Source organism: Xiphophorus maculatus, chromosome 2 (assembly GCF_002775205.1).
Source record: "Xiphophorus maculatus strain JP 163 A chromosome 2, X_maculatus-5.0-male, whole genome shotgun sequence".
NCBI lineage: Eukaryota > Metazoa > Chordata > Actinopteri > Cyprinodontiformes > Poeciliidae > Xiphophorus > Xiphophorus maculatus.
In genome coordinates, this window is record NC_036444.1 from 10929523 (window position 1) to 10945835 (window position 16313).

Consider the following 16313-nt stretch of genomic DNA (forward strand, 5'->3'; position numbering starts at 1 on the left):
TGTAAGTGAATGATTCAGAATGATATCACAGTGCACCGTGGGTGTTGCTTTTATGCGAGGGTGTCTGTAAAGTGTGCCTTTGTTTGCAAGTGTGTTACTTACACCAAAGAATTAAGAGCTGCCTGGCCTAGTTGATGCTGTTGCCATGCAGACATGGAGCCCAGAGAGAGGCCGGGAGAGCTGAAGCCCTGCAGGGAGGAGATATCCGCACTGCTCAGCGAGTACTCTGTTAAAACAAAAGCAGTCACACACTCACAAACTGAGAACTAACTCACATTTCACCTTCATAACTGTGTGCTAGCAAAAAAAAATAGCAGGAACAAGGAACGTGAACTACAAGCGGTCCCAGCTGAGGGGGCTGCTTTCGGTGTAGGGATGAGGGCAGAAGGTGCAGACTCACCAGCAGGATTGTAGGCGGTGGGCATGCCTGAGTAGACCAAGCCCTGTGGGGGTAAGCTGGGGGTGGTAACAGACACAACAGGAGTGGCAAGCGGCTGGGTGGACTGGGAACTGCTTATCCTCTGGGTGTTCTGTAGAACACAAAAGCAAGATGGAGAAAATAAATGCAACAAATATACCAGTTCAAATCCAGAAACAAAACACTGTGAGCATACTCTCATCACAGAAATTAAAAAGTACTTGAAAATATCATTTTTTTTCCTTAATTTTACACCGGACATTATCCACCACAAGGTGGCAGTGAAGCTGTGTAAGTTAGTATGTTGGGATTTTAAATTGTAAATTAAAAACCCCCAAGTAATAATCAGCAAACGTCCATCTCAGTAAATTATAACAGAAAATTCAATTTAATCCAGTGATTAACTTTATAAAGTGAACATTTTGAATTGTAGAAATTCAACTCACACAAAATGACATATTTCAAGTGTTTGTTTTTTATTTTGATGATCAAGGGACGCACTTAATAAATTCCAAAAATAAGATTCACAGAAAATTATGATATTACGTAACACCAGTAGAAACAGAAATTTCACCCTACTGCGCAGTATGTTTATGTATGTTTATTATGCAGTGTGGTATGGATGCAGCCTGTGTCCTGTCTGAGGTGTTAAGGAAGCCCAGGTAGCTTTAGTAATAGCTTCAACTATTGTACAGCTAATACAGCTGTTGTACAGTTTTGGTCTCTCATTCTCCTTTTGATTGTTACAAAAAGGAGAATGAGAGTTCGATTCAAGTCAGGCCATCTTGCTGGCTATTCAAACACAATGATACAATGAAAACTAGCCAAGTTATCAGAACTTCTGGCATTATGTGGACAGATGCCAAGTCTTGCTGGAGAACCAAATCAGCATCTCCAGAAAGCTAATCAGCAGGTGGAAGCATGAAGTGCTCCAAAAGTTCCTGCATTCACTCATGAATTCATAAAACACGCCAGTAGATAACATGACTCCCAAAATCTTCACTGACTGTGAAAATGTGGACTCTGTGCCACTAAACTGATATGCCAGACTCTGGGACCTTGATTTCAAAATGAAATGCTATATTTACTTTTACCTGAAAAGATGACTCGGTTTACAAACCAACAGCCAAGTCCTTTTTTTCTTTGGCTCAGGTAAAAATAAACAATTCTGATGTTGACTCTGGTTCTGTGGTGGTTTAACACAAGTGACGTGACTGTTGCAGTCAAAGCCCTGAATACTTCTGTGTGCATTAGTTTCTGAAGTTATGCCTCCAGGTGCAGCACACACTCTGTAAATCTCCCCCAAACTACTAAAGAGGCTTTACGTCAAAACATTTTCAAGGATCCAGTTATCCCTATTGCATTTGCATGTTTTCTACCACATTTTTCCTTCCTCTAAACTTTCCATTAGTATTATTGGATACAGCACTCTGTGGACTGTCAGCTTTACTAGCAATAAAGCTTCAGCTACATCAGTCAGTGTAATGAACCTATACAATGTTTTTACTTTTGAAATTGAATTACTGAAATAACTTAACTTATATTATTCTTAAACTGTAAACGTTCCTGTAAAATCTAAAAGTTTAGTCTAAAAAGCGCATGTGCAGATGTATTCACTAAATACATCACAATTATAAATTCCCTGTAAAATCCACCTTTTCTTATTATAGTTTTTTCCTCTAACATGTCAAACATGAGGGTAAATCCTAATGTGTAAAATAGTGAATTGGGATAGAGAAAACTCTCAAGATTCACTCTAAGTTAAATCAAATAAACATTCAGAGCATGAAAAGTCAGCGCAAGACAACAGATCGCTTTTACACTCACATAACACCAGAATGAGATGTTGCAAGAGGATAACGCAAATGACACATTTCAATTCCCAGAGTGACGCACAGAGGAGCTGCGGTGGTTTTTCAGTGTAGTGGCTGGCATGCATCCACACAAACACACCTACACAGCTCGGTGCGGTCATGCAGTGAGCTTTGCTGTGAGCTACAAAATGCACACACGGCCTAATAATCAAAAGCAGACACGCTGCAGTTTTTAAAACAATGCTATGACAAACCCTCCGTGTGTAATATAACAAACATATGCGCAGCTGCCAACGGTTGTGTTTGAAGCCGGATTGCATCATAAAGTTGATGGCTTCCTTGAATTGTTCCAACACTATCCGGCCAGATGACTTCACCAAACCCCAAGTATCTCACAGAGTGATTTCATTTCGGATGATGTAATCTTCTCTCCCTCGGAAAAAGAATATATGATTTATGTTTTTCTCATTGCTCTTCAATTGTTAGACATCAAACCATGACTGTAATATAGCAGTGTGAAAAGGATTAGCATTAGTTCTCCTCTTCCTATCACACACTCCTGCACACCCCAACTCCTGGTGACTAATATTCACATGTTTGGAATAGAGGAGCCAATTTAACAGGCCAAGGCAGTCTTCTTCACAGGGCAACCTTAATGCATGCAGTGACAAAAGCTGTTGTCTTTTACATTTTTTGAAGGAAAAGTGTCTGCTCTTTGAACACTGCCTTCAGATCAGCATGTGATTACTTGAAGCGTGTTAACATTTCAGCCATTTGCCCAGGCATTTGTCAAACTCACCAAATCCATTTCCTCCTCTTCCGACTGCCCTCGACAGAAGGAAAGAAGAGAGTTACAGAAAAGGAGCAGAGTGTTCAGGAGGGGGTAGAGGTGATAGCTATCAGGATTTTATTGTAAAAGAGACACAACTGAAAGTAAAATTGCTGATGAGTTGTGCCACCAATGCAAAATCTTACATTTTATGAGCATTTATGAACAGCTGTGCCTTAAAACCTTTAAGCAGAATAAGAAATAACTTATTCTGATACAGGATACAAACTCAAACTTTTCCCTAACATCTACTCACAATCATCATAAACTACAGATAGTTGTGTTTTTTTTCCTGTTCACCCTGACTCTTCTCTGAGCCTGAAAGTAGAAACAAGAAACCCATGTTCCATCTTTTCTTTGCTGTGGGACACACTGTGAGCAGGCCAGGGCTCCTAATACTCATCCTCAATCAATAGCTGTGGGAAGACACGACAAGGGCGACAAGATATTATCTGGCTCACACCCTGGGCCCATGATTAAGTCTTCATCTACACTCTGTCACACTGAGATGTGATTAATTTAATACCATTATGGCCTAATGACAGGCTGTCTGCAGACCTGCCACGGCAGCCACCTTCCACCGCCTCTACGGCTCAGGCAAGACTGAAGCAACCTCCAGACTGAACCTGTTTCAGATCTCAAACAATTTGTCCTGTCTGCTCTTGATGCATCCGAGGCGCAAGAATGTTCCTTCACAGGAACAGTTTGCCGTTATTGAAGCACTTGCAACATGTCAGCTTTTAGATAATATTTCACCCCTCTATTCTACTTAACAGTACCTTTGAAAACTACTCATTGAGTTCTTACTTCGTAGAACCAGCGTTCGTCGCAATTACAGCTGGAACTGTTACGAGCATGAATGCTCTTATTAAGCTCTTATTTAGACCATTACATTATGACTATGACTGTATGGCTAAGGTCTTTGTACTGGTGGAAGTCCTTTCTTCCAGAATTGCCCTTTTTTATTCCCCACCGTCTTCTCATCAATTCTGACAAGTTTCATTGTTTTCTGTTCAGAAGAGAACAGAATGCTGCCACTACAATGTTTTACTATCAGGATGATGTGCTTAAAGTATTTAAATCTGCCACAGTGTATTGCAAAATTGGTTGGGTGCTCAGAGAATATGGTTTTATGTCAATAGATTCTCACTCCTGAGCTGTGGATCTATGCAGCTCCACCAGAGTTTATCTGAACAATGCTGCTATCCGTTACCTGGCCGGTCAATTTAGGAGGACGGCCATGTCTTAGTAGGTTTGCAGCCATCTCAAATATGTTTAATTTTTGGATAATAAATAAGACAGTGCTGCTTGAGATGTGCAAATATTAAAATATCCACTGATATTGTTTTAATAATTATTCTATGATTTTAAATTTCCCACAACTTTATTGTTGACCTGGTTTGTCTCTTGGTCTTTATTGTGCATTTGGTTAATTAATGTTTATTAATAAACCTTTACAGAGAAGCTGCATTTATTCAGAGGTTACATTATAAACAAGTGTGGCTTCTGAAGCCAATTGTGCCTTTATTTAAAGGTAACAGACTCTAGGGAGCTGAATACAAATGCATGCCACCCATTTTAAAATTTTCATTGTAAATGTCTTGAAAAGTATGACTCATTTTCCTTCCACTTCATAATTATGCAGCACTTAGTGTTTGCCCATGAATAACATTGCAAAGCCCTGTATGAACCTAGAGTTCATTTCTAAGGGGTTATGACATGTTTACGACATAAGGCTGAAGGAATCTTAAAGGAAGGTTTCCTAAAGTGCAAAATGTTGATTTCACAAAGAACGTTGTTGTAGCAAGTTTAATGCAGATAAGCAAAGTCCTAAATGAGGTGATAACCTCACTTGCAAACCATGATGTGCCATGATAACATCACAGACATGTGGAGGGAAATTCTGCACATGCTTCTTCTATGAAAGTTTTCATGCAGCCTCTCAGATCCTCGGGCAGATGAAACTGGTGTGCAGAAGTGTGCTCTTCACTCACCAGTGGGGGCATCATCCCTTTGCTCGATGGAGGGATAACAACCCTCAGGTCTGGCTTGCGGCTCCCCATTCCCATGTTCCCTCCAGGAGGCGGTGGAGACTTGGTAGGCATGACTTTACCCAGGCCGTTGCCACTAGGCGTGCTGAGGAGGCTCGGCGAGCCCCTGGGGTTAACGAAGCCGTTCCCTGCAGAGACACACGGCAACAGAAACGCATCATCAAACCAGAGGGCTGTGACTGACAACACTCCCGGCCATATGAGAAACCTCTCACGCCGTCTTGTTCCACAGCTCGCATGCAGCATGCGGCGTTAAGTGTTTCCAACCCTCTGGGAAGTTTTAATCGACTCGGATAATTATCCTGCGTGTTTACAAAAATAAAATGTCCATTTCAAAATTGATGAGCCTTTCATTTTTTATTGTGAATGATTACATCAAAGGCAAGTCTTTGCATCTTGGGGATGAAGCGCAGTTCACTGGCAAATGTACTGTGACCACTAAAAAGACACAACTGGGTCTATAACAGTTGAATAAATGTTCTGCTATGCGGTTTTGTCGTGCAAACAACAGAAAAAGTGAAAGATTTTTGTCTTAATGTTTGCACCTTGGTGATCGTAGTCATTAGTCATTTCCCATATTATTATTGTTTTGTACATAACATAAATTCACACCTTTTTTCAAAACTCTTTTTCTGTTGCACAAATACTAAACTCCTGAAATTGAAGAATTTCATCTTTGCTTAGAAACAAATACTAATTGAGAATTTTTTTTTTTCCGAGTTTCAGTTCTTAAGAACTCTGTTTCATCTCTAAGGTGCATCTTTACAGTCCACAACACAATTAACAAAACTGTCTGAAACAAGAAAGTGACTTTGAGTTTCCCTGTTACAAGGACTCACTGTCCAAATGTGTCAAATTGTAGCAATGCTGTGAAATGTCTGCATCTGCTTAGTTTAAACTGCTGACATGTTTTAGCACGTCTTATAAAAAAAAAAAAATCTTGTTCCTGTTTTGCAAACCTACAATACTTTAATTTTGTTGTTCAAGTGCCGAATACTAAATGACTCCTCTGAAAAAGCTCTGCAGTTCTCTAATAGAAACCAGGCACCCAGCTGCTGAGAAAACTGAAACAAAGCATAAGTCATATTTCAAGTGCACTTGGATTTTAAAGGCAATGTGCTTTTAATGTCTGAGTGAAATTTGTCTTTGCAACCAAAGAAATGTGGTTTTATTTCTGAAAACGATGAGAACAAAAAGAAGAACTCACATTATCTTGCAAAACATCAACAGATCATTAACACTTCAACAAGTCGCAGACTTGTCCATTGTCTTCAGCGGACAGAAACACAGAGTGTGTACACGACAAAGAGGCTCGGGCGTAAAATACATAATGGAACAATGGCCCCCGCTGACTGCAGATAAGGAGAGCAACAATTCATGGCCAAATAAACAGTTATGAAGCCTACAATAGTATCTCACAGCTGAATCAACAGTGTGTACAAGCAGCTATCGCCATCAGCTCTGGCTTTGATCACACACAAGACTTGGCTGCTGCTGCAAGAAAACAGTGTTTACAGAATTAGCCGGGTAAATGTCCAAGGCTCCAAAAATAGCAAGCCTGATTAAAAACAGCCAGGATGTCATTTTGTGGGAATGAGAAGTTAGTGCAAATAGGATTTCATGTAAAGGAATGGGAGGCAATGTGGCAATTTGGCACGTAAAGACCAATCTGATAACAACTAGGGAGCAACTCCAGCAGAAGGCTGCACTGAACACAAAACATGAAGTTATTTTTTGAGGGAAAACAGGACAACAGGGATGACAAATAGGCTGTTTTCAGAACAGGCATTTTGACTTACAGGAGGAGGGAGCCACCGTCCCCGTCATTACTGGATTGTTTGTTTTAGCTCTGGAAACCACGTTACTGTTGTGATTTGTAACATCACTCCCCATATTATAAATGATTCATGCTCAGTAGGCCAGGCTCTTTTTACAGTGCATCACAAAATTATTTAAACCATTCAAATTCCTCCACATAGCTGGGGAATACAACTGTACAACCACGTCTGGGTATTTTACTGTGATTTTAAATGACAGACTTACACTAAGTAGTGCATAGTTGTAAAATGTTTTTAATATAAAAATCTGAAAACTAATGTAAATTTATATTCAGCTTCTTAACTCTGGTCCAATTAAAATCCACTGCAACTCTCTGTCAGAAAGCCACTGAAGAAAAACAAACAAAAACAAACAAACAACAAAAAAAACCCATAAGAAATCTTGTCAGCTAAAAGCAAAATGCCATGCATGGAAGAAAATTGCACATTAACCTGAACACACCATTCAAGCACTACATGGTGGTGGTAGCACCATGCTGTGGGGATGTTGTTTTTCAACAAGGAAAATGCTGCAAGCCAAAGCTTGTTTGCAAATAAGAATTGGCAAAAATGTCAGTCACTACATGGACAAAGTGACACCCTAAAACACAGGCAGTTGTTCTGAGATTTGCGTCAAGAGGCTACATACAAATACATTCTATACTTTTTGCATTTTTATTTGGAAAACATTTTTAAAACTACATGTCCTTGTCATTCCCTTCCACAGTTATATGATAATATTTGTTAGTGAACCATGCCAGTATTTAAGATGTATAAATACTTTTCCAAGGTCATGTAGCTTTAAATATGTGGCACTTTACTAAATCATAAAAGATTTACAGTGTACTTTACAAAACGATAAACAAGCACGTCAACAAGCTTGTATAGTTGTTTTTTTGTTTTGTTTTGTTTTGTTTTTTTCGGTTTCAAAGGCTTTACTTTGCTACAAAATTAAATGAGAAAACATGGCTCAAGCAGGTTATGTCTGTGACTCATCTAGACATCTTTATTGTGCAGATAAGAAAAGAAAACAACTATACAGGTAAAGCAAATATTATATACTTTTATTAATCTGTAGGAAAACATCATGTCAATGTATTGTTTTGACTTGTAATAACCACCAACATAATTATAGTACTGCTATTCAACTTTTTATACAACAAAACTGCACATGAACAGCAAAACGTCAACCAACAAATTCCCAAATGCAAGCTTTAATGAGGCTCCAGCCTATAAACCTTGTACAAAATGTATTTTGTACATTTTGATCTAATGTACAAAATACCCACAAGAAGTTCTCTACCTGCTTGATGTGTCTTAGGTGTTTTGGTTGTTTTCATTTTTTTGCTTGAATGATGTAAGTTGTTCATCTCCAAAACCAAAATGACAGGATGAATACAATGGCTGTTGTTTTTGTTATTGCATTATTACTAGGATATATTGCCAGGATCAATTATTATCTTAGTCATTTTGGATGTTTGTCTGCACTGACATCACAACCTGAGGACAGTTTGTCACCCGGTCGTCTTTCATTTTATTAAAAGACAAACACAAACATTCTGCTGTGTTTTTACAGACTGATTTAGGCTTGAAGTTTCCAACTAGACCATGTTATCTATGGAATGTGCTCCGAGATGTCTGATAAGGACTGAGCAAGATGATTATTTCCAAGCAAACGCAAGACATGTAACATGTCTTAACAAACAGCTAAACTACAAAGTTATTTCAGAGCCAAGAGCTATCGGAACCAACCACAAGTTAAGACACAGCTTGTTTCCAGCGTCTCAATTTTAATTATTCAGATTTCACCTGCCTTAAATCCTCTGCTGCTGAAACCTGTCAACACTGAAAGCAGTTTGGTTTATGATCATTGTTCTGAATTATTAACATGGTATGGGAGAAAAAAAAGAGAAGGTGTTGGTGGAGTATTACATAAGGCCCAGTGTTTACAAATGAAGCCTTCGGTTTTTATTTTCAAAATCAAGGAAAGAAAACACGGTGAGTTATTGTGCCCAGCAACCCACGTGTGTTTCTGTCAATGAGAAGAAATAATGGAAGCCAATCAAGGACAACAAAAAACAGCTTTCAACTAACATAAGCCATGCACAGATCTTTCATTGTATCTCAGAGGAATAATTCTGGGGGAAACAAATGTTGCATCACTCATCAGGATGGAATACACGTTACTCATCCAACTAACCATAGGTGGATAAATCAAAACCCACTACAGTAGAAAATTACTTTCCTAAAATAAAGGCAACATCACACAGACACCGCCCTGCTCTTGCATGACCCCATTAGCCAATGTTGAATCATACATGGTGAAGTATTTTAATGTAGAAACAAAAGTTCAAAAGCTGCCCAAGTGAAGTTAAATCAATTTTAATTTGACTTTCAGAACAATTTAAAATTACACTGTAAGTGAAGCACTTCACATAAACTTATATGTGTAAAAAACTCAGAATAACTGAGATTTAACACAAACATTAAATGCATTACACGTCTTTTAAATGCAGATACACGTATTTTGTACAAATATTTCAAAAGCTTGTACTTCTTCCAGATCAGATAATATGGTCAGCTTAAAGGTACATTGCATGCTCTTTTAAATCTTCAATCTCCACCTAAACATTCAGACCAGATGGGGACCAGCACTTGAGGTTAACTGTATGTGTACAAGTTGTAGACAGAAAACACATTTTGAGGAATAGAAACTGGCGTGAACACCATTGTGTTAGAGTATAGCTTGAAATCAACTTCAAAGAAAAGTTGTTGTGTTTTTAAAGGTGCTGATGAGCCATTATCTCTGCCACAGACAAGAACAACAGATGGCTTATTTCAGAAAATTCAGTAGCAGAAAATAGTTTGCCAGTGAATGTGGCCAATAATGCTCACAGTACATGTGAGAAAGAACACTTGAACACCTAGCAAACAATCCAGCAATTAAAGCAGTAATTACTGAACAAGGAGTGCTTGGAAATAAAAAAAAAAATCTTCCTGAGCATTGTCTTCTGACAGTTGTGACACCGTTTGAGTAGAAAAGAAATATCACACAATTTATCTTCCATCTGTCCATTTTGAAACGCCTCTGCTGTGCTCATGACTGTGACTCGTAAAAAATCAGAAGTATGTCAGGAACGGTCATCTGACATGGGGGCCAGTGCGGTTTGTTCTGCTTGTGGCCTCGACTCCTCTGCAAACATGGTACAAACAACAGCTGCAACATGTTTGCACTTTGCCAAATGCTGACGACAACGCCCCCCACCTCCTGAGGGACAAGGTCTTGGCCCCAATACGGAACCCAAACCTAAAACGATCACACCATCTTTTGATCAAATTTACTCTTTGAAACCATTGGCCTACTGTAATAGCTCCAAACGGATGACATCCATGTCAAACTATTCTTACCGAATGTCATGCTGTTCTATGAGGATATGTTGTGTTTCACCAGAAATTCTGCTGAGTCATAAGGAAAGAGTTAACTGCACCTGCTTCAACAACTCACAGAACACATTTCAGCCATGACAGCCTGTCCGGTCATTGTGTACTAAGGACTTAGTGGGATGACATGGCCTGAATAGCTGCAGGGTTATGCTGCTCTAGGCATCTTAGCCACCTTCCACAGCCTTATAGGGGCCTCCGGGGGAAGCAGATGCACCTGTTAACAGAGGTCTCCATGCAATGTCAGAAGACAACTAATTGCCGTACCTTTTTAGCAAAACGTTTTAGCACAAAGGAACAAAAACCAAGTGAATTTTATTAATTCTTTAAAAAAAAAAATTGTTTTGCATGCTATGAAAATATTATTTAGCTAATGGATGATCCATCAGACATGGTGACAAGGGTTTTGAAGCAATCTCAAATAAAATGCATCTACCCAGCCAGTGAGCTAAGCAGGAGGCCTATTGGGCAGAGGAACAGAGAGCTAATGAATCTCTCCAGGAGGACTTACCCGCTGGGCTGGAGCCCGCACCACTTGGCACTGAAAGGTCTGTGGTATCCAGCATGCCACCTAATGAGATGCACAGAGTGGATATGATTAACCATCTGCATCCTTTCTGTAAGCGAGCGGAGCATGTGATGGAGATGCCAGACCAGACGTAAGAATGTCAAGCAGAGCTCATCTTCACAGCACATGAAAGTGTGGTGTCTGTGTCCTCTTGGCAGGGGGGAATTTTAAAATATATGGTTAAGAAGAGCTACATCAGCATGTTGTTTGAGTTTGCATGCCTATAGGAGCTGAATTGATGAGTGTAGCATTTTAGTTTTGACAAGACCTTTGTCAAGCATTGAGGTGTACTTTTGGAAAGCAGATTTTATATCAGTTTTAAAAAGGCGTAAATTCTGTTAAAAGACTCCTGGTAGTTGATATCTTAGATGTAGTACATAACATTGTTTACATTGTAAGTGTCTTCACTTAGTATACAAAGAGATTAGTTATTCCTAAGGACTAAACCTAATGGGCCATCAAGGAGGGGTAGAGACTAAAGTGGATTGCTCTTACTTTATAAGAACCCAAATCTCTAAAATCTCATAGCGGTCTAGTCAAAAATTGTTTTACAAACATTTAAATTGTTGTCATGCTTGAATTAGGTAGTTACTTATACTGCCAATTGTTCATAGAGCAACTGAAGAAAGGAGGTGGTGGTACATTCATTATCTTCCTGTGTAGAATAAATAGAGCATTTTCTGTCAGACTAACTCTGTAAGAAAAGTAAAGCTTTTTCAAAAAGCCAAAATATTACAGAGCTATAACTGAATGCTGTTTTAACACTAGTTTTTATCCTGCATTATTTTTTATGTTTCGGTTTTTATCTTCATTCTAAATTCCTCACCTGTTCAACTTGTGTTTCAAGTAGGAACAAGATTGGGGGTACGTGTCCTCACTTTCTTGTATAAATCATGATAGAGTTCCTTGAAAATAACAGTCCAATACAAACGTGATGTTTGTGAGTAGAATTGCTTTAAGCCCATACAAACTAGCCTTGCTCTTTCCCCCACGTAGACCAGCCATTAGCTTAGACCTCCAGGAACAACTGATATGGATTTATACCAAATGAGAACATCAAAGGAGTTATTATGGGCAGGTAAAATGCTAACTTTGTATACATTTCAAACCCAACCTCACTATAAAAATCTCATTAGACGTACTTTTCCAGCTTTTGAATCGTTAGTGTGACGCAAAATGAAAAGAGAACATTAAAATGGTGAAAGAAGCAAAAGACAAAGAGGAAATGTTTTGAAGAACGGCCGTTTAGTACATGGGGGTTGCTAGCCAATTCTAATGTGTGGTTAAAGCTCATTGAGATATTTCACACCTTGTTAAGTGCACTTACTCTGTGCGCAGTGCAGAAAAACCTTATGAGAGCCATTTTGATTGACTGAGTCAGACAAGTTATACAAGTAGTAGTTCATTTGACATCATTTTTCCACCAAGCTCATAAAGTAAGCTGTGACGATGGGAATTTTAGAGTGAAATATCTATATCTATATCTCTCTATGCTATATAGAAAGAGAAAGATTTTTGGCAATATTTTTTCATACTTTGCTATTTTGTTACGATGCGTAACCATAGCAATAGGGTAGTTTACAACAAGGAGGAGCTCATTAACATGGGAAAAGCTGAAATAATATCACAACTGAAGCCAGAAATCCCAGAGAAGTTGAAACGGAGGCGTTTTGGATGCAGAGAAGGAGCAAAGAGGGGAGAGATGTTCAAACCTTCTCTTTAATCCATCAAAATGGGCAATGTGATATTGATAGCTAACAAGATGGATGAACATTTAGCTCTGACTCAGAAAAAATACAGGGAATCCAAGGTAATGTGTGTTATTGAGACGTAGGTGCAGGGTCCAACGTCTGTCTGCCAGGCTTCCTAATTATACTGTACTTACTATCTATCTATCTATCTATCTATCTATCTATCTATCTATCTATCTATCTAACTGAGATCTATATGAGAAAATCTGGGAAAAAAAATTAAAAAACAAGAGTATTTTCAATAGTCACAAAGCTACAGCTAACAAATAGTTAGAGCCCACTAATTAATACAGCATATGTTCTTCATGACACAATCTGGGAATTAAGAAATTAGTAGTACTGTAGAGAATCACATTCACGTTTTCCCCAGGCTTTCAGTATTTATGCTTCTAAATTAAGAAAGCATTTTATCACTGCCACAGCCAGAGTGAGTATTGGAAGTGAAAACCAAAAACTAAAAACATCTATCGGAACTTGATTCACCACTGAAGAAATATCTTTTTATTTCTTGTTTACTAACCTGCACTTCCTGCACTGGTGGGCCTCTGAGATCCTCCACCGGAGACGACATTCCTGTGCAGGGAGGCCTGCGGAGGGGACAGCATCCCGCTCTCATTCAGCGAAGCTGTTGCTGCTGCCAGGGCCTGGCTGCCCAGATTCCCTCCCGCCTGGTACATGGCATTAGGATTGGACACGGGCACCGCCACATGCATGGAGAAGTTCTGCTGAGGCAACGCCGTGGGCTGGAGCAGGAGACACACAGATAAATATTTACACACAGCACATACCAAATCCAAGTTCTGATGTGTGGTTGACTGTCAGTTGTCATAGCAACATCAACAGACAGTTCCTGCAAAGAGGGGGATTTAAAGAGCTAATACATTTACAAAGATCAGAAACCTTCCCAAAAATGTCTAAAGTAAATGTGCTCCATTAAAACATTTTCAATCAATCGTCTGCTAAACATCAATAAGAAGGTACAAAGGAGAAGCTCAACAAACTGGAATTATCATTCAAAAGTTAATTTGCTTCGAATATTTACTACAAAACATCAAACATTTAAAGATTTATTACTCAAGTAAAATATTTCAAATGTGTATTTGTTAGTTTTAATTAACTGCTAAAGAAAACAAAAAAATAAGTTTCTTTGACTTGAATTATAAAATGGCTAGTGACAAGAAAGATGCAGAACTGTTAACCTATTATAAGTGCATGTCCATGTAATGCAATCTGTACTTTGCTGGAACCACCATCAGTATGTGTATGAATGGTGAATGACTGATTGTAGTGTAAAGTGCTTTGGAGTCCTCTTACTTAATAAAGCACTATACAAATGCAGGTCATTCCAAATTTTTAGCAATAACCTTTTGTGTCAATAAATGTAAAATTGGACAACTGTCGAAACAGTGAATGTGTAATCAATAACAGAATAATATAACATATTTCCTATTGGTTATGTGTCATATTCTAAATTCCTCACTTTTCATTAGCATCAAGCCTTAATCATCAAAATACCTAGAAATAAATAGGTGCAATATATTAGTCTGTGTCTAACTGAATCTTTAATATATATATATAAATACTGAATTACTGAAATAAAATAACATTTTCATGATTTTCTCATTTTTGTACCTGTGAATGGATAAATGCATAAAAAATCATGATCTTTTAAATACAGATGAACTCTCATACGTCCATGACATACACACACACACACACACACACACACACACACCCGCACGCCTACACTCACGCACAAAAAAACAGACAACACAAACAAAAGAGAAAATACAAAACCAAAGTCATGCATACTGTGACGACTGTGGCATTGCAGCAATCAGCACTTCTGAAGTAACCTTACCTTTTAAAATAAAAATAAAAACCTCTTTCTTCAGAATGATTTTTTTTTCACCACAACAGAAACCAGCTGCAGAGGAGGCTATAACGTACAAGAATCTCAGTTCATTTGCATCGTCTTCCGAAGTGCTGACTTTGCAAAGCCTCGAGTGGAAAACAACAGGTGCATTTCATCGCAATATCATCCAGTGAGCCGGGTGGGTGCTGACATTAGTTTGTTAATGGCAAAGTAAGAGTCTTTAAATAAAATTAAATAAATGGTCGTTTAGTAAGAAAGAATATGTTCTTGCCCAGTCCTAATTTTTTTTTAAATGAAACCCTGCCTCTTTTAAGAAAATCACTCAAGAATTTTACTGCTTAATGTTATTTTGCAATCTTGACTTTTAACTAGCATGCCATTGATATTATAACAGGAGTACTTGAAATACATATTAATTATTGAAGTATTTATAGCACGATGTTATGTGTTAAAATAGTTAGTGCTCTCTCAAATTTATAGGAACCATCCCCTTGATAATAGGCTGTAATCTGTTTAGCAGAAACATGCAACATTTCATCTGCTAATGAAATGAAATCTGGTAAGGGTGTGCCAAAACATTAGCTGCAAAATAAATCAACTGAAGGAAAAAATGCAACCCCACAAAAGGGTATTAGTCTTAAGGAAGTGTAGTTCTGACACTAGTTAACTAGAGAGCAACAAAAAGATAAATAAATAAAAAGGAAAAAAATCCTTTTGTGCCACAAAGCCAAGCAAGAAAGTTGCATTTACAGTACTTACGATTTTATGATTTCTCATCATATTATCAAACTCCTCATTAATTTTTTTATACTTTTCTTCTGTGTGAGGAGTGAGGACATATGAGGCATCGGGGTCCGGGCTATCACAACCTCTGTGTTCTTTCTTGTTTAGCGCCTGTGGTGAACATCAACATAAAGACAAAAAATCAACACAAAATAGCAGGAGACAAAAAGAAGTACTTACACCACAGCGCTTGTACATTAAATCACTGTCTTCGCTTAGTTTGCCGAAATGGTCATCCATGAGGGGGCTGTGCCCGAAACAGTCATCAGCATCGGGACTAGCACAGTCATTTTGGCCTTTGTTTCTCAATTTCTGAAATGAAATTGCACAGTTGAACAGACATAGTATGCAAGATGCTTTTGTTGTGATTTTTTTTGTTTGTTTTTTGTCTATTATTTTTCAGTTACAGTGCTGTGCATAAAAAAAAATATGGGGCTTCTTGATATCGTTATAGAGGCGTCTAATCTGAGTGGAAATAAATTCTGTAGGCAGAAACATACAGAAGGAATACTGAAGCACAAGATGTGCGACAGATGGTGTGACTCCCACAGAGGCCTTCTTTAACAGCATTATTGAGCCAAGTTGGGAGCGCACTAAGACGCAGACTTAAATTTTAAATCACATGAGAAGCAAAGAATGTTGTCTGAGGTGCTTAAGACATCTGACCCAAAGTCTGAGTGAACAATGCTTTTAAAAGTCGAAAGGTTGCACAGAAATATGATTTTTTAAAATTATCTTTTCTTTTTCGCTCAATGCAAGTTGAAGTTGACAATTCTCACTTCTAAAACCACAGCTGACACTTCTGGGCTGTCCAGTGCTTCAGCGTCAGTGTTCTGGTTAAAGGCTTGTTAGTTGCAGAAGAACAGACATTGCTGTCAAAACTATGACAGCAATGCTGTATTTTTTGACAAATGTTTTATACCTTTACTTAGAGCAGGGGTCTCAAACTCCAGTCTTCGAGGGCC

General features: G+C 38.4%; 1 protein-coding gene across 13 annotated transcripts in view; it reads right to left on the reverse strand.

Moving 5' to 3' along the window:
- mef2a (myocyte enhancer factor 2A) overlaps positions 1–16313 on the reverse strand; it is a 75315-nt gene that overhangs the window by 4265 nt on the left and 54737 nt on the right. For 3 of the 13 annotated variants that reach the window (XM_023324901.1, XM_023324891.1, XM_023324897.1), the window contains exons 4-11: positions 15529–15660; positions 15325–15459; positions 13210–13432; positions 10882–10941; positions 5056–5240; positions 3032–3055; positions 401–530; positions 103–226 (exon numbers count right to left, since the gene is read on the reverse strand). In XM_023324901.1, coding sequence (XP_023180669.1) covers positions 103–226; positions 401–530; positions 3032–3055; positions 5056–5240; positions 10882–10941; positions 13210–13432; positions 15325–15459; positions 15529–15660 — 1013 coding nt within the window. The remainder of the gene's footprint in view (positions 1–102; positions 227–400; positions 531–3031; positions 3056–5055; positions 5241–10881; positions 10942–13209; positions 13433–15324; positions 15460–15528; positions 15661–16313) is intronic. The other 10 variants (XM_023324912.1, XM_023324909.1, XM_023324918.1 and 7 more) reach the window with 10 other exon arrangements.